At 60.0% G+C, this 22,295-nt stretch overlaps 3 protein-coding genes across 6 annotated transcripts; 2 read left to right on the top strand and 1 right to left on the bottom strand.

Moving 5' to 3' along the window:
- The first annotated feature begins 7 nt into the window (after positions 1-7).
- Positions 8-6,292, top strand: CFAP410 (cilia and flagella associated protein 410). Its single transcript, XM_039696957.1, has 7 exons — positions 8-129; positions 686-704; positions 1,287-1,333; positions 2,064-2,293; positions 3,082-3,247; positions 3,603-3,693; positions 4,820-6,292. The coding sequence occupies exons 1-7, from the start codon at positions 53-55 to the stop codon at positions 4,943-4,945; spliced, it is 756 nt and encodes a 251-aa protein (XP_039552891.1). The 5' UTR covers positions 8-52; the 3' UTR covers positions 4,946-6,292.
- Positions 6,293-8,336: 2,044 nt separating this feature from the next.
- On the bottom strand, positions 8,337-14,558 carry PFKL (phosphofructokinase, liver type). 2 transcript variants are annotated; one of them, XM_039696942.1, is made up of 22 exons: positions 14,429-14,558; positions 13,797-13,870; positions 13,625-13,702; positions 13,350-13,539; positions 13,067-13,232; positions 12,938-12,982; positions 12,745-12,853; positions 12,349-12,444; positions 12,177-12,269; positions 11,784-11,909; positions 11,632-11,696; positions 11,393-11,456; positions 11,160-11,306; positions 10,998-11,068; positions 10,824-10,911; positions 10,551-10,703; positions 10,257-10,421; positions 10,035-10,096; positions 9,615-9,726; positions 9,427-9,526; positions 9,206-9,311; positions 8,974-9,121 (listed from the first exon to the last, which is right to left on the bottom strand). In XM_039696942.1, exons 1-22 carry the CDS (start codon positions 14,511-14,513, stop codon positions 8,974-8,976), a joined length of 2,343 nt encoding a protein of 780 aa, XP_039552876.1. In that variant the 5' UTR covers positions 14,514-14,558. The 2 variants fall into 2 exon arrangements, with proteins under 2 accessions (XP_039552875.1, XP_039552876.1); XM_039696941.1 differs by having other exon boundaries at positions 8,337-9,121; positions 10,551-10,911.
- Positions 14,559-16,383: 1,825 nt separating this feature from the next.
- On the top strand, positions 16,384-19,129 carry PROCR (protein C receptor). 3 transcript variants are annotated; one of them, XM_039696960.1, is made up of 5 exons: positions 16,385-16,532; positions 16,563-16,640; positions 16,734-16,970; positions 17,775-18,041; positions 18,123-19,129. In XM_039696960.1, the coding sequence occupies exons 2-5, from the start codon at positions 16,583-16,585 to the stop codon at positions 18,233-18,235; spliced, it is 675 nt and encodes a 224-aa protein (XP_039552894.1). In that variant the 5' UTR covers positions 16,385-16,532; positions 16,563-16,582; the 3' UTR covers positions 18,236-19,129. The 3 variants fall into 3 exon arrangements, with proteins under 3 accessions (XP_039552892.1, XP_039552894.1, XP_039552893.1); XM_039696959.1 differs by having other exon boundaries at positions 16,420-16,438; positions 16,540-16,640; XM_039696958.1 differs by having other exon boundaries at positions 16,384-16,640.
- The last annotated feature ends 3,166 nt before the right edge of the window (positions 19,130-22,295 follow it).

Here is a 22,295-nt window from a genome sequence, read left to right as displayed (position 1 = left end):
GGCGGGGCCTGAGCCCGGCGGTGCCGCCCCTGCAGCCGCGGCCCGGCCCGGCATGAGGCTGAGCCGGGCGGCCGTGCTGGCACAGGCCAAGGCCGCCGCGCTCGACGGCGTCCGCCGCCTCAACTGCTGGTGGGCGCGGGGACGGGCCGGGGGACAGGCGGGGATGAGGGAGGAGGACAGGCTCGGACGGGGCTGAGAGGATGGAGGGGGGACAGGCAGGCCTGGGGCTGCGGGCTCAGGCTGGGATCAGGAGAGGGGACGGGCAGGGATGGATGAGGGGGGGCAGGCCAGGATGGGGAGGGGACAGGCAGGGATGGATGAGGGGGACAAGGGCAGAGATGGGGAGGGGGGACAAGGATGGAGGGAGGGAGCTGGGTGTCAGACAGGGATGGGAGGGCAGGAGTGGGAACGGGTAGGGCTGAGTGAGGGAGAACAGGCAGGGCTGGGGAAGGGGAGCAGGCAGGGTCAGGCAGGGTCAGGCAGGGCTGGGGAAGGGGAGCGGGCAGGGTCAGGTAGGGCTGGATGAGGGAGAACAGGCAGGGCTGGGGAAGGGGAGGCACAGCAAGGCCCATGGCAGGCTCTGCTGGAGCAGTTTGGTGGGGCCAGGCTAGGGGATGGGGTGTGAACACGGCTGGGGGAGGCTGAGCCCTGCTGTGCTCTCCCTGATCCCTCTCTCCTCTCGCAGGGGCAGCCACCTGACGGATGTAAGTAGTGGAGGAGCCAGAGGAGCCTGGGCCCACGGCTGGAGCGGGGACACCATGGAGGCTGTGGGGTTGGCAGGGCACTGCGGAGGGTCTGGCTTCGGGCTGGCCTGGTGCCTGTGAGCTGCAGGGCTTTTCAGGGTTGATTAGCATCTCACACCATTAAAAAAAAAAAAGTGATTGTTGCTGTTTCCACATTGGAAAATTTCTCTCCAAGGCCCAGCATGGAGCCTCAGAGAGCAGGACCCTGAGTCCTACCTCTGTGGTGATTTTGGATGAGGTTCTGTCGCTAGGGGAGGGCTGGCAGGAGTGGGAGGGAGCCTTTCTTGCGTGTGGAGGCTGCAGAGTTGCTGGAGCAGAAGAACAATGTGACACTGGCTGGTATCTGCACTTCCCCTCCTGAGCAGAGGCTGGAGGAGCTGCTGACGCTGCACTCGCTGTGTCAGAAAACCTCTGGTGTTGTTAAGCTCAGGTTAGACTGAAGCAAACTCAGATTCCTGATGGTGCTTTTTGTGATTTCAATTGGGTTTATTTAAATTTTCCCCCACAAGTGCCAACTTGTTGTTTCTGTCTCTTCCTGCCCAGATATCCATATGCCGGGATTTGCCCAACATCGAGGTGATCACGTTCAGGTGAATGCCAGTTTGCCATCTTTTGAGAGGGCAGGGAAATCACCTTTTCCTGGGGATGGTTTCTTCCCATGTTGCTGTGTGAGCTGCCTGGCTCTTCATGCCCCATTTCTCAAGCAGCAGAGATACAGAAATGATTATTCCTCAGCAGCTCCTCTGCACTACTCCCTGTGCTCTTGAGAAAATATTCTCTGACTTGACAAGTGATAAAACCCCTTAGGATTGTTGTTCCTGAAATTCTATTCTGTAGTTTCAACAGGGATCTTGGCCTCTCTACATGGCCTGTTTCCAAAATACTTGTTGAAATATTTTGTGGATCATCTCTCAGAGCTTTCCCTTTCCGTAATATGCTAAACTTTCACTTGTCCTGGGGACCCCATGGAGCCAATGCTCTGCGAATTTGAGCCTTTTAACTTGGGAATCTTACATGGTTTCCCCTTGGGTGGGCTGAGGAGCTGCTACAGAAAAGGGGGCAGGTTTGGTGGAAGAAGATGCTCTTTGTCATCCTCAGCAGGGTGGAGCAACGTCTCTTTCAATTCTTCCCTCTGCTGACAAAGATGAAATGCCACAAGCCACGGGCTGAACGCCCCTTTCAGTGCCATGCTGAGGCTGTTGCAGGAAAAGGGGCTGGGCAGTGCTGTGCTCCCCCCTGGATGGGGCAGCGAGGGCAGGATGGGCTCTGAGGGCAGGGTGGGCTCTGAGGGCAGGGTGGGCTCTGACCGTGTCCCCGCAGCGTGAACGGCATCTCGGACCTGGAGCCGCTGCGCCGCTGCCAGAACCTGAGCGAGCTCTACCTGAGGAGGAACAACATCAGGAGCCTGGATGAGCTGTTCTACCTGAAGACGCTGCCGCGGCTGCGGGTGCTGTGGCTGGCAGAGAACCCCTGCTGCGGGCCCGACCCGCACCGCTACCGCATGACCGTGCTGCGCAACCTGCCCAGCCTGCAGAAGCTCGACAACCAGGGTGGGCTTTGGCACCTGCAGACAGCCCCTGCCTGCGCCTCCTGGGAAGCGGGGATGTGTTGGCTCTTCTCAAGGGTGTCCTTTGAGTTCTCCTGGAGTCAGGAGGTGTTAGGGGTTGAGTTAGATCCAGTGCTTCTAAGCTGTTTTCTCACTTTGTCTTTTCCCTTTCCGTTTCTCTCCCTTATCGCCTTTTGCCTTCCCTATCCTTATCCCCTTTTGCCTTCTCTATCCCTCTCCTGTTTTCCCTTCCCTCTCCCCTTTTCCCTTCCCTCTCCCGTTTCCCTCTCCCTTGTTTCCCTCTCCTTTTTCCTTGCCTATCCTTTCCCTATCCCTTCCCTACGGCAGCAGGACCGAGTGCCTCATTATAGCTTGGACAGTACCACTAATTAGTGGTTTTTAGAGCTCTCCCTTTTCTGTGGCCAGACAAAGGTTCTATAACTGGATCTGCTGCTGCAGGAAAGCTTCTCTGTTTTGTTTTGTTTTGTTTTTTTTTTACATCCAGTAGCAGAAATTTGGTTGCTTTTGGAGCCTTCTCCAGAGACAAGAAATAGTAAAGCATGTTTGCATCCCTCTCTGATACTCTTCTCACTTTGGGCAGCTGGTTATTTCTTCCAGCATTCTCCTGTGCAGGTTTCACTGCAGGAGAAGGGTGAAAGCAAAATGTTAGACAATCTTTGGACCAAACCCCTTGGGAACAGCTCTGCAGCAGCAGAACCTGCCCCGCTAGAGATGCCATCCCCTTTGGCTGCCGCAGATCGTAGCAACAGGCGTTTGTTGTGGCCTTTGCAGCTGTGACAGAGGAGGAGCTGTCGCAGGCGCTGGTGGATGGCGTGGAGATCACGGCCCCGCCGGCGCGCAGCAGCGTGGAGAACGGCTGGTCCGAGTGCACCGCGTCCAGCGCCGCCGGATCCACCACCGAGCCCGACAGCGACCTGCTCAGCCTGGACGACACCAAGTGAGGGCTGGGCAGCTGCCAGCGTTTCTGGGCTGAGTTTGTGTGTAGCAGGAAAGGAGCCTGACGTTCCAGGGGCCGGGCTGTGGCTGGTGCAGGTTCCCATTGTTCTGGTTGCTGCAGTGGGGCTGGTTGTGTGCCTGCCAAACAGGCTCTGCTGTGGGGGGTGACAAGCTCATCAGCTGCATGTGCAAGCAGGGGTGGATCCTTTCTGATCTGGGAGCTCCAGTCCATTTCCTGGGGTCCTCCAGCTAGATACTCCTTGCATGGTTGCCTGTGATGAGGAAGGATTGGCCTGGCAGAGGAAGGTTCTCCCACCTGGTCATAGTAACATTTGCTTTTCCTCCCTGTTTTTTAGCAAAACTCAGGAGGAGCTTGATATGAAGCCTGTTCCCAGGGATAAATACTCATTTTCCCTTCAAGAGACAGATTGCAGCTGCAAGAAGAGAGTGAGTATCTTTTAAACACCAAATTGCTTTTCCTTGTATGTGGGGCTGAGCTCCAGCATTGAAGGATGTGAAGAACCTTGAATGTCCCCTGAGGAGGGAACAGAGCTGATGCCAGGGCTGGAAGAAATGTCCAGGAGCAGCTAAGGGCTCTGGTTTTGTTTGGAGAGAAGGAGGCCAAGGGGTGACCTCATGCCCTTCTGCAGCTTCCTGAGGTGGGGATGTGGGGAGAGGGTGCTGAGCTCTTCTACCTGGGACCCAGTGGTAGGAGACATGGGGATGATTCAAAGCTGTGCCAGGGGAGGTTCAGACTGGACATTAGAATGTGTTTCTTTAGCAAGAGGAGGGTCAAACCTTGGGAAGTGGCTGCTGAACAAGAAGTTTAAGTGGTTCCTCAGCCCCCTCCATCATGTAGCCATGGATGAACCTGGATTTTGGTGATTCAGCTGGGAATTGCAGAGTGCTGGACTTGGTGCTGTTGCATCAGTCAGCAGAGCAAGATGTAACCCACAGTGCCATAGCTGCCTAGAGCACCACCACAAGCTCTGACCTTTAAAGAGGGGAGAAGTGGTCCCCCATTGCAGCTGAAGAGGTTCAGGTTGGATGTTGGGCAAAAGATTCTCCCTAGAAGGACAGCTATTTGTGCTGTGGAATCTCTCCCTGGAGTTCTTCAGGACATGATTTGACAGAGCCACGGCCTGCTGTTGGCAGTGGTCCTGTGGTGGTGGCAGGGCTGGGGACCTTCAAGGCTCCTTTGCAGAGAGCACCAGCTCTCCTCACTCCTCAGAGCAGGGGCCTCCTGTCCTTTCCCATCCCACACATGCTGGAGAGCGAGGGCAGCTGCTCCTGAAAGTGCTTTTCCTGACAGAAGCCAGGCTGGAGCGTGGCCAGAGGCTGTGGGCAGGATGGGTTTGTCCTGCATTCCAGCCTGGTCATGTGCCACATGCGCCTCCGCCTGTGTTTGCCCCGAGGCCTTGGTTGTTAGTCCCGGTCCGTGGCTGCAGGTGGCTGTTCCAAACTGCTGCCGGTGCTGGTGGTGGTGGAGGAGGAGTTCCTAGAAAGAGCAGGGAAAATCAATGTCCTTGTCCTTGCTGGCTGGTCCAAGGCAGTGTGTGCTTTATCCCGACAGAACAATGTCCTGAATGCCATCCTGCTTCTCATGAAGGAACTGGACGCAGAGGGGCTGGAGATCATCCAGCAGACGGTGGCGAGGAGGCTCCAGGCCTTCCAGAAGAAGGAGCTGCAGGAGGAGTGACAATGCCCATCCCCCTTCCAGCCTCCCTGGAGCCCCAGCCCCTCGGTGCTGCCCTGCCCACACCCCTGGTTGCAGCCAAAGCCTCGGTGCTCTGCTTCCCCTGCGAGGGCATGCCATGGGATGCTGCTTCTCTGGAGATTTCCTGCTTGTGCAGCAGGCTCTGACACTGTACCCTGTGTGGCTGGGGCTCTTGGATGGGAGCTGCAGGCAAATCGGCAAAGCAGGAGGGAACAGGGCTGCAGCCAGAGGTGCTGTGTGATCCGAGGGGGAGCAGAGCCTGCAGATGGCTGGGAGGGACTCCGGCCCTCAGCCAGCCTGGGGGTGCACAGCACCTCTGAGGGCAGTTTGTACCACAGAGTTCTGGTTTGGTGCAGTCTGACAGGGAGATGTTGCCTGAGATGATCACCTGGACCTGTCTGGTGCAGATGGTGAAGGTCAATGTCCCGTTGTTAATTTATTTTCCAGCTCCTGGCTGACTTCCTCAGGTCCTTGCTGGCGCACGCAGCGCCTGCTGGTCAGGCAGCCCAAAGGAAAGCTCAGAGCAGCCTAGGTGAGCCAGGAATGACTCTCACATCCTGAATGCTCAGCTGTCCTCTCACCCCAACATTCCCTGCAGGCATTAGAGCAGCTTAAAGTACCATCCCAGTTAAAAGGCCCTGAGCATTCTGCCTGCTTTGCACAGGCATCAAGGGTGGGTGTTGCTCTTTAACTGATAAAACTGCATTTACCAAGTTTTATAGAGCTGTCAAGTACAAACTAAACTGTTGTGACATACCAAATAAACCCAATTATCCCTCAAGGCCGTGTAAGTGGTGGCTGGAGTTCAGCAAAGGCCTGGCTGGGGGCACTGCTCCATTACCTCTGGTTCAGGGAGTGCATTGTGAGCAGGAGGAAGGCTGGGAGCCCCGCGCCTTCCCGCTTCACTGCGCCTCTGGAACGGTGAGCCTGCTCCCAGCACTGCTCTGCAGGGCCTCTGGGCTGTCCTGCAACCTTCTTGCAACCACAGCAAAGGCAGGGAGCAAAGGAGGTGCTGAGGAGAGCTCAGTGCAGAGCCACCTGGGCAGGATGATGGCCCTGAGATACAGGACATGAGCTCTCCATGTCTCCCAGTGCTGCGCTGGTGACGTGGCCTTTCCATGGCCCCCTGTCCCTGTTTGTGCAGTGTCCAGGAAGGAATGCTCCTCAGGGATGGTGACAGCCCTGTGTCCACAAGCTTGTTTGCCTGACCTTGGTGGGAACAGACACAGTTTGACCCTCGTCACTCAGGGGGAGATTTGCTGATGCCTTTAACTCCTCGAAAGACCTTTGTTCTTGCCTTTTGCGTTAAACCCAGCTGCAGTTGTGTGATTTATGATGTCCCAGACTTTCTTTGACATCCAGGGCCTGGGAGACTCACCCTGCTGAGTGCAAGTCTTCTCCCAGGCCCTGGCCTGTCCATGTCAAGGAACAAGGGAGTTGTTGTTGGGGTGAGCTGGACCCCCAGCTTCTCTGGGATGTGAGCGATCAAAGGAAGTGTCCATCAGGACTCGGTCACAGGGTTGATGGAACAATCACTGTGCCCTTGAGGCCACATTGACACAATTCCTGGAGAAGTTGGGCTGTTTGCTGCCTACGTGCTGTGCTTGTCATCCTTGGCTGGTGCTGGTGCTGCCCTCGGGGCTCCCAACTGCTCCTTGCAGCATCCCAGCAAACCCCAGCGGGAGCTCAGCCCCTCCAGGGCCCTGGCAGCCTGCCTTCCCCTGCAGGATGATTCCGGAGGCTTGCTCTGCCCTCTTTTCAGGGTGGGCTGGATGTGCTGGGAAGTCTGGGAGCACAGTCACGCCCCTGCTGCTCATCCTCGGAATTCAGTGGCTGTGCCTCTCAGTTTTCTCCCAGGAATTTGGCCCTCCAGGTATTTTTTTAGATGGAAATGAAGTGTGGGGGCTGCAGTGACTCTTGTCCCTCAACATGCAGCTGGTCTGAGCCTGGGGGCACCCCTGTCCCCATTCACACCCTAAACCTGTTTGCTGCAGGGCAGTGCTGCCGACAGATTTTCCACATGACCTGCTGTCACCCTGCCCTGCCTCAGCCGGGAATATCGAGCCATGAATGCAGATGATTCCAGCTCTGGAAAATGCCAGCAGCTGTACTGAACCACTTCCCTTCAAACCACCCTCAGAGGCTCTGGGAGGCTGGTGGTGAGGCAGCTGTGAGGTCCATGGCTGAGGAGGGAAGGAGTGGGCTGGGGCTCCCCCAAAGTGGCACATGGGAGAGTGGAAGAGCCCATTTCCCACCCAGGAAAAGGAGATCCAGGAGAAGCCAGGTCTGCCTGGGGTCTCCAAAGCAGATAGTAATTCCAAAGCAGTCAGGCAATGTTGCCTCCATCAGCAAGGTCTGCTACTTACTGGTCCAGGGAGGAGACAAAAGTTACCATCTTCCTCCAGAGGCTAAAATGTGTTCAGTTAGGGGAAAAGCACTGAAATCATGGAATGGTTTTGGGTGGGAAGGGACCTGGAAGTCCATCTCATTCAACTCCCTGCCATGGGTACGGACACCTTTCACAAGCCCAGGTGGCTCCAAGCCCTGTCCAACCTGGCCTTGGACACTTCCAGGGATCCAGGGGCAGCCACAGCTTCTCTGGGCACCCTGTGCCAGGGCCTCGTCTCCCTCACAGGGAAGAATTTCTTCCCAATATCCCATCTAACCCTGCGGCAGTGGGAAGCCATTTCCCCTTGGTGTGTCACTCCAGGACCTTGTCCAAAGTCCATCTCCAGCTTCCTTGTTGGCTCCTTCAGGTACTAACAGGAAATCAGGATAAATGTCATCCATGACCTTTCCCTTGCCCACTGAGGGAGTCACTCCACCAAAGAAAAGCAGGGGGAACTTTCACTTGGGGACAAGTCCATGGGGAGGACAAAATAACAGCATGCTTGACCCCAAAGACTGTGATGCATGCTGATGCTGTGCTGCAGGCTGGAGCCGTCAGCCAGCAGCCCCAGGAGGGAAGTGGCCTGGGAAAGGGGCTCCCTGTGACCGTCTGGCGCAGCCCGAGTGCGCGGAGCTCGGCCAGGCCGGCACGCTTGGCCAGTGCTCTGAGAAACTGCCTCACAAACACGCACAGCACCACCCTAAAGCACTTGTGTGGTTCCTCTGGAGGTGGGAACATAGTGATTTTTCTCTGGAATCATGAAGCGATTGCAAAAGGATGCTGACCTTGTACCTACCATGACTTGGACGGGGGGAGAAGCTGCCTATGGTCCCACTCTCCCAGGCTCTGAGGATGCACAAAACCAAGGGAACGTCTTGGCCCAGCATTAACCCAGCTTGGGAAAACCATCAGGCTTTGCTATTTCCCCCACCCCGCCCCTGTCCTGCCATCCATCCCCCCTCAATGACCACTCCAGGAGGCAGGTTTGGCTCCAGCAGGTTTTATCTCTAGAGGAAAGGAGCAGCGCCGCGGGCGGTGCAGGATCCGGGGTCACAGAGCAGCAGTGAGGTGACAGACACGGCGCCCACAGCCACGCGGTGACGGTCGCAGCCAAGCGTCATGCAAGGGGACAGGGGCTCGCCAGGACCCCCGTGCTCAGCCCTCGAGACCCGCACGGGGGATGGAGCTCCACAGGGGCACCCAGAAGCCTTTGGGAACTGCTCCGACCCATTGCGGGATGGCTCCGCATCCTCCTTGCTCCCCTCCCGCACGTGGGGCAGGCGACTACAAGCAGCAGCAGCTGGCTCAGGCGGTCAAGCCGCTAAATAAGGACTCAAAATACCCCATCATTAAATAATAATAACCTATTAAGGGAAGATTAAGAGTCTGGGCTGCGCGGCTGGGCTCAAGCAACTCTTCGGCATCCGCACAGGGACCAGACCCGCAGCAGTGATTCGGGGCAGGATTGTGCCGTTCTGGGACACAGCACCAGGCTCTGCCTGCTGTAAGGGGTCGATGGCAAAGCTACAGGGCTACTGAGAACAGAGGGGACACAGTGCTCCCCCAGCAGCATGTGGGCACAGAGAGGACACGGCGGGGGCTACGGGCCGGGCTGGTGGCACTAGAAGCCCTTCTCGATGCTGAGGGTGCGACGGGTGACGTGCTCCATCTGCCCCGAGATGTACTCGGTGAGGCTGATCTGGTAGTTGGCGAGCATCTTCAGCATCAGCCGTAGGTTCAGCCACCACTGCTCCTGGGGCAGCCTGTGCCTGTGCAGGGGACACAGCTCTAGAGCAGACAGCCCGGGAAGGTTCCCCCGGGAGCTGGTGAAATGCTGGGGCATGGGGACTTACTCAAAATCTGTGACTTTCTTGAGCTCCGTCACGGGGCTGAAGGCCACCACCTTCTTCCGCAGCCCGATCACACAGGCAGTGTCTCCAGAGTTGGCAAACACACGTCCTGGGAGGGGGACACTGCTGACCTTGGCCAGCTCACTGCAGGCCAAGCCTGGAAGCCTGGAGCAGCAGCCAGCAGCCTTCCCCACCCCCCGTGGGATCCCCAGCCCTCGGCTCACCCTTGCTGTAGACTTGCTGCAGCTTCTCTGACATCCACAGCACCGCCTTCACTCCTAGCTTGGTCCCATAGTTCCGGTCAAAGGGGGTTGGGGCTCCCCCCTGGGGACAAAGAAATGGGGATGTCAGGCCTTGCCCCGCTCTCAGGGCCAGCAGGGCCCATGTGACCCTGTCCCTTGTACCTCTGTACCTGCTGGAGGTGGCCCAGGACATTGATCCTGCAGTCGAAGATGCCTTTGCCCTCAGAGGAGTAAAGGTTGTAGAGGAACTCGGTGGTGTAGTGCTCGTGGCACTTCTCATTGCTGGGGAGCAGAGGGAAGGGCTTGGGGGGCTGCTCCTTCCCCTGGCATGCCCAGGGGGTCCCTCTTTGTTCCCCATAACACCTTTTTTGTTCTGAGGCCCAGAGCCCCAGTCTGTGTCCCCAGGAGGACCCTGGGGCTGGGATGGGGATGGCAGCAGAGGCACCCACTGTCCCCAGGGCCAAGTGCCAAGTGCCAAACCTCACCATGCCCAGGACCCCTCTCTGGCCATGGGAAGGGCTCAGCTCCAGCCTTGCTCCCTGCCACAGAGCTGGGGTTTCAGTGATTGCCCCCAGGGACCCCCAACTCACCGCAGCACCAGCCCTCTCTGGATATCTGTCTTCATTTTGTCCGTCAAGTGCTCCACGTTGGCCTGCAAGATGAACACCAAGATGCCGGCAGCCATCCCACAGCCGTCCTGTCCTGACATCAATCCAGCAGGGCCATGTCCTCCAGCTCCTGCCCTGCTGTGGAGCCTTCCCTTCCCCAATTTTCCTTCTCATTTGAGCCAGAGAACCGCTCCTGCTGCTCACCTTTAAGTCGTGGATGGTGAAGGGATCTTCGTAGACGTAGGCAGCGTCGGCGCCCACGGCGATGCCGGTGACCGTGGACAGGTACCCACAGTAGCCCCCCATGGTCTCCACGATGAACACGCGGCGCTTGGTGCCTGAGGCCGACTGCTTGATGCGGTCGCAGCTCTGTGCCCAAAGAAGGTGAGGTCACACCAGGAAAAGCTTCCCCAGGGTGGGACATTGACCACGCCATGCCGTGATTGAAGGTGGCGGAGCACGGCAGCCCCGTGAGCTGTCCCTGCCCATGTCCCTCACCTCCATGGCGGCGTTGACGGCCGTGTCGGAGCCCAGGCTGAAGTCGGTGCCGGGCACGTTGTTGCTGATGGTGGCAGGGATGACGCACATGACGATGCACAGCTCCTCGTACTGCCCGCGGGCCTCCACCAGCTGCAGCACCCCCTCGTACGCCTGCAAGCAGCCGAGGGGCTGGGAAATGCTGGCCCTGCAGCCAGATCCACACCCCAGAAAGACTCCTCTGGGATGCCCAGAGCCACCCCAGCCCCCTCTGAACCGAGGATTCCGCCGCACCTCAAAGCCCCCAATGACCAGCAGCCCCTGGATGTTGAATTTGCGCACGTTCTCCACGATCTTCTCCATGCAGGTCTTGGGCAGCGTCCTGTGGTGGGGAAGGGGGGCAGACAGTGGGGTGAAGATGGTGGGGACACCCTTTCCCTATGTCCCTGTCCCCAGGGCTGCACTCACCGCTTGGTGCCCAGCATGGAGCCGCCACGGCCCAGCCATCCTGCCACGTCATGCCAGCCCACCTCGCGGACCTGCGGGCACCAGCGACAGGTTGGAGGTGGGAAGAGCCCCCCAAGCCCAGCCCCACCCTCCAGGACATGCCAGGCTCAGGGTCCCCCTTACCTGCCCCTTGGCCAGGCCCTCAAAGCCATCGTTCACCACGTAGATGGTGTGTCCCTGGCAGATGCCGATGCGCACGGCCGAGCGCACGGCAGCGTTCATGCCAGCAGCTGGTGCTCCCACGTTCAGAATGGCCATGCTAAAGGGGCTCTGTGGGGACAGGGATGGGAACAACACATCCCCACGTGCCCCCAGAGCAGGGACGGTGTACCCTGCTGCTCCCCATCACCCCTCACCTTCTCCTGAGCTGGCTTCTGGTGCGCCAGCAGCTTGTAGATGTTCCAGTTGTTCTCAAAGCTCCTGCAATGACACGGTGATGTGTCCCCAAGGCATGTCTGGGAGAAGGGACAGTTTCCCAGTGCCCCTGGGGTGTGACTGGGGACACCCTTCTGCTGCAGGAGCCAACAGCTTCCCCACAGGGAGAAGGCCCTATCCAAGAGGGATGTCTCCCCTGGTCCTGGTCCCTGCTCCTCACCTTCCACGGAGCTGGATAGCCTCATCAAACCTCTTCTCATCCATGGCCTTCTGCACATCCTTTGTCTTGAGCAGGGAGAAAGATGCAGCACCATGACTCCCACGTTCACAGGGAGGGAGGTGAGACCCCCACCCAACTTCCCCGGTACTCACCACCTGCACACACTCCATGAGCGGCAGCCGCACCGACTGGTTCCCGGAGTGGCTGACCACGCAGGCCGGGGTGTCTGGCGTGGCCTCCAGCAGCGCCATCACCGCCTCCATCCCCATCTTGCTGCTCTGCAAAGGGACAGGGACACCTGTGACACTGGGGCCACCAGTGCCAGCTGGGTGGGATGCTCAGAGATGCTCCCACAGGCTTGCAAACCATGTGGCTGCTGATTCACTGCTGGAAAGCTGATGGTTTTATTTAAAAAACCATGAAATTTGGAATAAATGTGGAGAAATAGCACAGCAGGGCTGAGCCCATCTGAGCCTCACCCCTTCCCACTGGCACAGGGATGGCAGGAGTGGGTTCCCCCTCTCTGTGTCCTCCCCTGGACCTACCAGCACGCGGTCAAAGGCGGACGGGGTCCCTCCACGCTGCACGTGGCCAAGGACGGTGACCCGCGTGTCGAAGCCCAGGCGTTGCACCACCAGCTGTGGGGAAGAGGGGACATCATGTAGGGGACCCGCCGGTGCCCGTGGGTGCCAGGGTGGTGCTGGGGCAGTCCCTTACGTCCTTCACGTAGTTGGAGGTGATGGGTTTGCCGCTGCGGTCAATAGCGCCCTCGGCGATGATGATGATGTTGAGCCGCGAGCCCCGGCTGCGTGTCTGCCACGAGGGGAGGACAAACGGACACCAAAACTCACCGTGGGCCGTGTGTGAGCGCCCTCCCCTTCCCACCCTCTGTGCTGCCCCGGGGGTGGCTCAGGTCACGGGCAGCTGAGCCCCCAAGCCAGCGCTGCCCCTGGCATGCGAGGGCTGGATTTGCGCTCGGCTGAGTGCCCCGGCTCACAGGGACAATGGCGGCAGCTCCCGAAGCTTCCCAGGGGCTGGGCACGGCTGCAGGGCTCAGCCCAGGCCCCTGTGGGGGAACAGGGCATGGCATGGGATGGCAGGAACCCCCCTCACCTCCCCGAGCCTCTCGCACATGAGGTCCTCCCAGCCGTCCTCCGGAGGGGATTCAGGGATGAAGAGCCAGTCAGCGCCCGAGGCCAGGCCGGACACCAGTGCCAGGTACCTGGGGGGACACAGCAGTGGCAGCACTGGCCCTGAAATGTGGCATCCCGTCCCACCAATGGCTTCCCCACCCACGGGGGCTTACCCGCAGTGGCGACCCATCACCTCCAGCACGAACGTCCGCTGGTGGCTGCAGGGACACGGGTGGGAAGAGAAGGAGGTGGGTGGGTGCAATGGCCGGGGCGCTGCAGCCCCCAGCCCGCCGTCCCCTCACCTCTGTGCCGTGGTGGTGATGGCGTCCACGACCTCCATGATGCGGTGCAGCGCCGAGTCGGTGCCGATGGTCATGTCGGTGCCGCAGAAGTCGTTGTCGATGGAGCCCACCAGCCCCACGATGTTCAGGTGGCAGTTCTTCTTCGCCACCTCCTCGCTGATCTGCCCTGCGGGGGTCACGGCCACCACAGCGGTTATTTCATCGTGGGCTGGAGCCCAGGCCTCCTTGGGGCCACAGCACCGGGGTCTCACCACCCCAAAGAGGCTGCGAGGGGCTCACCCACCGTCTCGGACCAGCTCCTCCAGCAGCCCGGCCCACTCGGAGCGGAAGATGTTGGCGCCGGTGAGGCTGCCGTCGCCGCCGATCACGCACAGGTTGGTGATGCCGTGCTCCACCAGGTTGCGGGCGGCGCGGAGCCGGCCCGCCCGCGTGGTGAAGGCCTTGCAGCGGGCGCTGCCGATCACCGTCCCGCCCTGGGGACACAACGGGACACGCGGCGCGTCACACACGCTTGGGGGGCTGGGATCTGGAGCCCCTCGGCCCCGTGGTGACCCTCACCAGCTGGATGATGTTGGAGACGCTGAGCCAGTTGGCTTGTTTGATGTTGTCACCCCCCTCCACCAGCCCCTCGTAGCCCTGTGGAGAAGCAGAGGGTGGAGGTGAAAGGCACCCCAGCACAGGGGGGGTGGATCCCCCCAGCCATGATGGGGAGCAGGGGGGGAACCCCAACCTCATAGATGAGGAAGACCTTGGCTCCCACGTATATCCCCATGCGGGTGACAGCGCGGACAGCGGCGTTCATGCCTGGAAAAGTGATATAGGAGCTGGAGCATTCCCACGGGATCCTGCGCCCCACAGGGGACGGGATCCTGTGCCCCACAGGGAACAGGATCCTACAGGTGACCCTGAGGTGTCCCTTCGAGTGGGGGGAACCCCATGGGAGCCTGCACCCATGGAATGGGATGCGATGGGTGACCCTGAGGTGTCCCTTGAGTGGGCGGGGAGCCACGTGCGCTGAGACCGGGCAAACTCAGCGCACAGCTGGGCCCGTGGACGAGACACTGCCGGGAGCGAGCTGCTCATCCCGGGGGGGCACGGGCATGGGGACAGCGACGGGCACACCCCCTCCGTGGGGCTCCCCCCGCGGGGCCCCTGCCCTCCCACGGCCCGAGGGTGACGGGGACGGGGAAGCGGCGCGGGCGGGGGCACAGGGCAGAGGGGTCCCCATTCCCCATCCGCCCTCCCGGGAGGAGCGCGGGCCGCGGACCCCGGCCCCGGGCGGTCGCGGTCGCGGGCACGGACACGCGGGGACGCGGCGGGCCCGGCCCGACCGGCCCGAGCCCCCCGCCCCGCCGGGCGCACCTTGCGCGTCGCCGCCGCTGGTGAGGACGGCGATGGCCATGCCGGCCCCCGCCATCCGCAGCCGCTCCAGCTCCGCCGCCGCCATCGCTGCGCTCCCGGCACCGGCGCCGCCGCCGAGGACACGCCCCGGGACACGCAGGGACCGGGGACACGCCCCGGGACACGCCCCGGGACACGCAGGGACCGGGGACACGCCCCGGGACACGCCCCGGCCCAGGGGACACGCCCAGCCCGCCGCCGCCACGGAGCGACAGACGGCGGGACACGTCGCCCTGTGTCGCGACATGGTGCCGGACAGTGGGGACGTGCCCCGCCGGCCCGGACCGCGCCATGGTGTCGGAGGTCCGTCCCCGAGTCCTGGAGGGAGCTGCCCAGCCACTCTCCAGGATGTTTGGAAGGTCCTGGATGTCCGGTCATATCCCAGGTGATGGAAAAAAAAGGAGTCGTTGTTGCCATCTCCAAAAAGGGTGGAAAGGAGGAGCCTGGGGCCGGACCTGTCAGCCTGTCAGCCTCCCCTCTGTGCTGGGGAAGATCCTGGGGTAGACCTGGAAGCTCTGCTGAGGCAGGGACAGGACAGGAGGTGACCCAGGACAGCACCAAGGGCAAGGCCTGCCAGACCAACCCAGTGGCCTTCTCTGGTGGGGTGACTCCCTCAGTGGGCAAGGGAAAGGTCATGGATGACATTTGTCCTGATTTCTATACAGCCTGGACACAATCCCACCCAACATCCTTCTCTCTGCATTGGAGAGAGCTGGATTCCACGGATGGACTGTGAGATGGAGAAGGGATTGGCTGGATGGTCCCATCCCGAGGGTCAGTGGCTCAGAGTGGCCGTCAGTGACCAGTGGTGTGCCAGGGTCTGCACTGGGACCAGTGATATTTAAGATCTGCATCACTGCCCAGAGGGTTGGGGGCCCCCTCAGCAGGTGTGCAGGTGACACCAAGCTGGGGGTGCAGTGACACTCCTGAAGGACGGGGCCACCAGGTAACCTCACTATGGCCTTCCAGTGCCTGAAAGAGCCAACAAAGATGGAGCGAGAATATTCCCAAGGGCCCTGAGAGAGGGGAATGGCTTCAAACTGTCAGAGGGCAGGATTAGATGGGATACTGGGAATAAATCCTTCCCTGTGAGGGTGGTGAGGCCCTGGCACAGGTTGCCCAGAGAAGCTGTGGCTGGAAGTGTCCCCATTCCTGGAAGTGTCCAAGGCCAGGTTGGATGGGACTTGGAGCAAGTCCCTGCCTATGGCATGAGGTGCAATGAGTTGGGCTTTCAGTTCCCTGCCCACCCAGAGCATTCCATGCCTGTATTCCATGCCATAGCATGGATGCTATTATGTGCCACCCCAGGCTGTGCCATGCACTGCCAATGAGATGAGCTGGAGCTTTTAGTAGAAATGTCACATTTAATTTTTTAAATTTATAATTATTTTAGGTGTAATTAAAAAACAAACCTATGGAGGTTTGGCCCTGCCATTGATTTGTCATCCCCACTGCCCAGAATGTCACCCCTTTCAGGGAGGGGGGTCCTATTGCTGGATGCCCTCTCCACAGGGGATGGGATCCTACAGGTGGGTGACCCCGAGGTGTCCCTTTGAGCGGGGTGAACCCCATGGGACACGGGGAATGGGATCCAGGTGGGTGCAGTGTGGTGCTGGGAGGCTGCTCCCTCCAATATCCCCATTCCCTGGCAATGGTCGCCATCACCCGCTGCTCTCCCACATCCCCCAGGGGAGTGGGACAGCCCCTGCCCAGCGAAACGGAGTCAGGTGCTGGCAGCTCGCCCAATTCCATCTGTGCCGGGAGCAGCTTGGAGCCTCATCCTGCATCCTCAGGCGCCGCGGGGCCCGGCACATCCGGCAGGGAAGGGGTGCGGGTGGCTCGGGTTAAGGAAATGGGAGAGACCTGGCCGGAGTCCCGCTCTCCTCCCCCCGCAGCCCCACCTCCCCGGCCCGCTTAACATCCCACGGGCCGGCCGCGGGGCCAGCAGCGCCGTGCCGTGCCGAGCTCCGAGCCGGGCCAGCAGCGCCGTGCCGTGCCGTGCCGAGTTCCGAGCCGGGCCAGCAGCGTGTCCCCAGCGCCGTGCCTGGCCAGCAGCGTGTCCCCAGCGCCGTGCCGGGCCAGCAGCGTGTCCCCAGCGCGGTGCCCGTCCCCAGGATGCTGCGGCTGCTGCTGCTGCTCGGCGGGGTCCTGGGCTGCGCAGCGGAGCCGGCGGGTAAGGCAGGGGCACGGCGGTGCCTGGGGACAGCGGGGTTGGCGTGGGGACACGCGGGGCTCACGGTGGCTGATGTCCCCACGTCTCCCGCAGCTCCGCTCGCCTTCACCATGCTCCAGCTGACCCGCGTCTATAAGGGTAATTCCATGTTCCGGGGGAACGCCAGTCTGAATGGGCAGCTCAGCCATCTCCTGGAAGGGAATAATGTCACCCAGGTGCTCCCGCTGGAGCCTCCGGACGCCTGGGCCCGGCGGCAGAACGAGGTGATGGACTACCTGCAGAGCTTCAGGCAGCTGGTGATACTCTTCAACAAGGAGAGACCCACCGATTGTGAGTAGTACCCGGGGGACGGGGTGGGTGCCCCGGGAAGGGGAGCCTCTTCCGTGCTGCCAGGCACGGGGGTGGCTCTGCGGGGACAGATGGGCAAAGGGATGGGGACACGGCCATGTGCAAAACCTCTCTGTGAGCAAAGGGAGCCCTTCTGTGGAGCCGGGAATTTCTTACCCTGGGAATGGGACGATGCTCAACCTGTTGCTGCTCCTCATGAAAAGGGCTGGGGGCTGCAGCCTGTGGGGTGGTGAGGTGTAGGAGCCCTGTCTGCTCCCTGCCTGTGCTCTGCCTGCATCCCACCTGTATCCCACTGGCACCCTGCATTCTGTAGGAGCTGAGGGATGCTGCTGGTGATGGTTTCGTGCTCCTGCTCACTCTGCCCCAAAAGCCCTGCTGCCTTTGCTGCTCCTGCCTGGGGCGTGCTTTCCTTTCCTTTCCTTGGTTACCCCCAAACAGGTTTTGCCGTAACCCCACACTCCTGTACCCTTGGGGAGCCCGGTGTCACCACAGTCTCTGGCATGACCTGCCTTCTCCCTCCTGCTGTCTCTGTCCATCTGCGAGAGCCACAAGCAGCTCTGTGCCCCAAACCTCCCTCTCTGTAGAACCAGAGCTGTGCTGTGTGGAGATAAGGGAGGGAAAATAGTCGCAGCCGCTGGAGAAGCCACTGCCACGCTCAAACGGAGGGGAAGCAAAGCTGTGGGTGGCTTGGGTGGTGCTGAGGCTGTGCAAACTTAGTGCCCAGTTTGCTGCCGGTGAGGTGCTCAGGGTGGGAGCGTGGTGACCCTGTCCCCTCTGTCCCTGCAGTCACCCATCACCTGTGCTGCCACCTGGGCTGCCGCCTCTACCCCAACGGCACAGCGCAGAGCTTCTACGAGGTGACCCTCAACAGGACGGCGTTCCTCAGCTTCCACGTCCCCAGCGCCACCTGGGAGCGGCGCTGGCCCGGAGAGCTCCCGGTGGCCTCCTTCGCCCAGCAGGAGCTGATGAAATACTCCAAAACCACCCAGGACCTGCAGTATTTCCTCAACACCACCTGTGTCAGCATCCTGGAGGCTCAGAGTGCCAGGACAGGTCTGTGTTGGGGCTGGGGTTGGGGAGAGGGACGCAGTGGCGTGGCCCAGTTGTCACCTCCATCCCTCTCGCCTCTTGCAGGAAGGGTCAGCGGCCGATCGCGCACCCCGCTGGTACTGGGGCTGGTCCTGGGCAGCCTCAGCCTGCTGGGCATGGCCCTGGGCATCTTCCTCTGCACGGGAGGGAGCTGCTAGCGTGGGCAGCTGTCCCATGTCACCCCATGGACACAGGGGACGGACCTGGCATCTCCCCGTGCAGCCATCACCACCCTGTGGAGTCAGGGATGGATCCATCATCTTCCCAAGGATCCAGCAACTCTCTGTGGATCCATCACCACCCCGTGGAGGCAGGGGACAGACCCATCATTTCCCTGTGGAGTCAGGGATGGATCCATCATCTTCCCAAGGATCCAGCAACTCTCTGTGGATCCATCACCACCCCGTGGAGGCAGGGGACAGACCCATCATTTCCCTGTGGAGTCAGGGATGGATCCATCATCTTCCCAAGGATCCAGCAACTCTCCGTGGATCCATCATCACCCTGGGGAGGCAGGGGCTGGTTCCATCATCCCTGCACGGAGCCAGAGGCTGGTTCCAGCATCCCTGCACAGAGACAGAGGATGGATCCATCATCCCTGCACAGAGACAGAGGATGGATCCATCATCCCTGCATGGAGACAGAGGATGGATCCATCATGCCTGCATGGAAACAGAGGATGGATCCATCATCCCTCCGTGGAGGCAGGGACCGAGCCCATCCCTCACAAGGGATGCGTGTCCTCAGTGCCACAGGCTTTGCTCCTCAAGGACACAAGTGGCTTCCCAGTCCTGTCCCAGCTGGACTGACCCCTCCAGCAGCCCCCAGCCCTGTGGACGGTCCTCACGCCAGGCAATGCACTAAGACTCCACACAGAAACACTGGGCATGCATGGAAGAATGGGGGGGAGAGGCGTGGGGGGAAAGCAGCAGAAGAAACAGTCATGGAACTGTTAAAAGGATGGTGTTAAACCCTCATTCATCCCTGCTCCACTGGGGATGGAGGGAGGATGTCACACCTTGGGTAATAAAACCATCCATCAGCTCCCACCACACCTTCGGCTGCTCTTGTTGCCCTTGGCAGCACCATGTGGGGCTGTGGATCCATTGGATCCATCCTGGGCCACAGCTGCTGGTGCTGGGTGGGCTCCTTGGTGTTGCCAGCCCCTGTGCCAGACCGTGGGTTGTGTGCTGAGATTTCCAGTCTCTGGAAAGACACTGGTGGTGTTTGCAGGAGGGTGTTGCACCTCCTGAGCTCATTTCAACCCTCTCCCAGCTTTGGTTTGACTCAATTAAGTAATTTTCTCAACGTTTTTCATTTTCTCGCTCGGTCTGAGATGCTGAGGTCAAGTACACACAGCTGTGAGGGGACAGTTTTCCACAACCCAAATCTGAACTAAAACCTCCACTCTGACTGTTTAAACTTTGATTGCATAGATAAGAAACTCTTGGCCACGTTTCCCTTTCACCCGAAATGGGATTTTAAGCTGTCCTGTGCATCTCCACTGCTCTGGCGGCAGGAAGGGAGCCAGGAGCTGGCTGGGGACAGCACAGGCTTTCCTGGATTAGCTTCCAGCTCTTTCTTTTCTAAACACCCTGCGAGCAAGACAGGGTGGGATGAGGGAAGGTGGGAAAAGAGACGAGGGACAGAAGGGATGCGAAGATGACCTTAGTGGTTGTCCTCATGGAGGGATGGAGGAGGAGGTCTCCAAAGCCCACATCTCATCACCCTGGCCCCCGCCTCCCCCAGGCTCCTGGGGCAGGGGCCGGGGCGCTCCCCACCCTTGGCGGGCTCCGAGAGGCCGGAGAATCCAAAACAACAGGGCTGAGGCACGGGAACGTCATCGCCCGGCCCTTGGAGCAGCGCCCTTGGCAGGAGCTGTGCTGTGGCCGAGCGCTCCGTGTCCCTGCCGCCAGCATCCAGGGACACCAGGCCAGTGCCCAAGGTCACACGTGCTGCATCTGCTGTCTGCAAAGGGATTCAGTCCCTTCCAGCTGGGAGAAACCACTGCATTCCCAGCTCTGCTTTGAGTTCCAGACTCGGGCATCTCTGCTACCTGCAGATGTTGCACTGTGGTCCCCAAGACTTGGAGTGATTCCTGTTCCCAGTCCCCTCTCCCTGGGCTGGGATGGCTGAGTGTGGACGTTGTGGGATGCCCATGGCTGTGATGGAGCAGGGATGGCACCCAGGACTGACAGACCCAGGTGGCAAACACTGGTGGGGAGGCCTGGAAGAGCAGAGCTTGCTTTGCTTTTTGCTCCAGAAATGTGTCATCTTTTGGACAGATGAGCTAGTCTGAGCTTGTCCACTTCATGGAGCTCTGGAAAAGCCTTTTTCCTGCCCTTGAGCTCCCCGTGTGTGTCTGGAGAATGCTCCAGAACGGAGCTGACTCTGCTGCTGCTCTTGAGTTTCCACAAGGGACTGGGCAGTGGGGATCCCCCAAAAGTGCAGAACCCCAAGGAACAGCCTCATCTCCATTGGTGTCCATGGGCAACGCACCCAAACCTGGCACCTCCATCCTGAGGGACCTCCCTGGTGGTGGCATCAGTGTCTGACCTGGTGGCCAGCAGCAGAGGAGTTATGGTGGCAGCATCCACCTCCAACACAACATAGCCCCAGAATTTCTCTTCCTCTCCCCAAAACCCTGAAGTGCCTCATGGTGGGGCCAATGAGGCCCAGCTGGGTGTGACAGCGGGGGGACAGCAGCCCAGCTGCCTCAGAACTGGGAGCTGGGCTCCTGTTCCACCACCACTCCAACACAGCAGCCGCATGCACGGCTCATCCCTTCCCAAATTCGGTTGTTCTTCCGCTCTGATCACAGCTCGGGACGGGCGCCAGTGCGTAATCCATCAGCGAGGGGTGGTTTCAATTTTCTCCTTGGAGGACTTCTGGGTTCTGCAGGAGGGTGAATGAACCCGCATGGAAGCTTCTGGCAGCTTTAACCAGCTCCCAGAGTGACCCATCCTTGTTATCCGTGGGGATTGCCGGGTAAGGCTTTGTTTTCCACGCGTGGTTTCCATCAGCCCACTCCGCTGCCGCTGTCTTGGATAAGGGCTCAGATAAAATGTCCTAGCCTTGATCCAACAAATGATCCTCACTTGTTCCAGTGAGGCAATGTCCACGTGCACCAGCTCTTTCCTTCACCCATCCCATGGGGAACTTGGATGGGACGGGCAGGTCACCCTGTTTCCTTTTGGACATCAGCTCCCTCTGCAAGGTTGGTATCTCCACCCGTGTCCTTTGGGAGCTGCTGTGCCTCAGGACAAAGGGCTGGATGGCTCCAGGAGCTGCCCAAAACCAGTGATGGGCTCTGGTGCCTGCTGGCGTGAGAGGGGGGAAAAAAGTGGGGCTGATGGGATCCATCTGGAAGGAAGCGGGATCATCCCTGTAAACACCTCTTACGCACTCGGAGCCTGCACTGGTGTCATTGTGGCTTTTCAGGACTAAACAAACCCCATCCTTCCAATTTCCCCGAGGTCACAGTGTCACAGATGGTTTAATTCCTGACTTTGGGACACGCTTGTCCACACCAGGGGCTGCACTGGGGGTGAGGGGATGTGCTTCCCAGCAGCCTCCTGCTCCCGCATGGAAATGAGCAGCTCCCTGGAGAAGCCTCTCAGCACAGGGAGGGCCGTGCTGGCCACTCCCTCCTCGCAGGGCCATCGGTGCCCAGCGCTGCCCTCTTCCCTCCCGCTCACCTCCCAGGTCAGCCACAGGAAACGGGAGAGAGAGATCCGGAGCAGGGATCCGGGGCAGGCGGGATGGAGGCAGCGGGTACCACCCATGCCACACCTCTGCCCTGCCCCGGAGGGCTGCCCTCTCCCTGGGGACTGCTCCGGGGCAAGCCAGGCTGCTCCAGCAGCTCCTGCTCCTGCAATGCAGGCCAGCAGGGATGGGGACTCCCGGCTGGGAATCACAGTCAGGATTCCAGCAAAAAATCGTTGCTTCACCTTCCCTTCCCACATGGAGGTTCCCACTCCAAACCAAGCAAACTTCTCCTGGCAACAGTCCCTTTCTCCCTTCTTCCTCCACTGCCCAGCCCTGGAGCAGAAAGGTTCAGAGGGAAATAAAGACATGAAAAAACAAGATTTTTCTTTGGAAAATCCCAAGCTTGCTTGCACTGTGCCTTCAGAGACGTTTCCCTGGAAAAATGGCTGTTTGGGAACCCTTTCACCCACTTCCCAGAGCTGGGAACAGCCTTCAGTGTGAGTGAAGCCA

The sequence above is a fragment of the Passer montanus genome, unplaced genomic scaffold (assembly GCF_014805655.1).
Source record: "Passer montanus isolate IOZ18808 unplaced genomic scaffold, ASM1480565v1 scaffold115, whole genome shotgun sequence".
In the NCBI taxonomy this organism is placed as follows: domain Eukaryota; kingdom Metazoa; phylum Chordata; class Aves; order Passeriformes; family Passeridae; genus Passer; species Passer montanus.
This window is presented reverse-complemented; position numbering and strand designations above follow the sequence as displayed.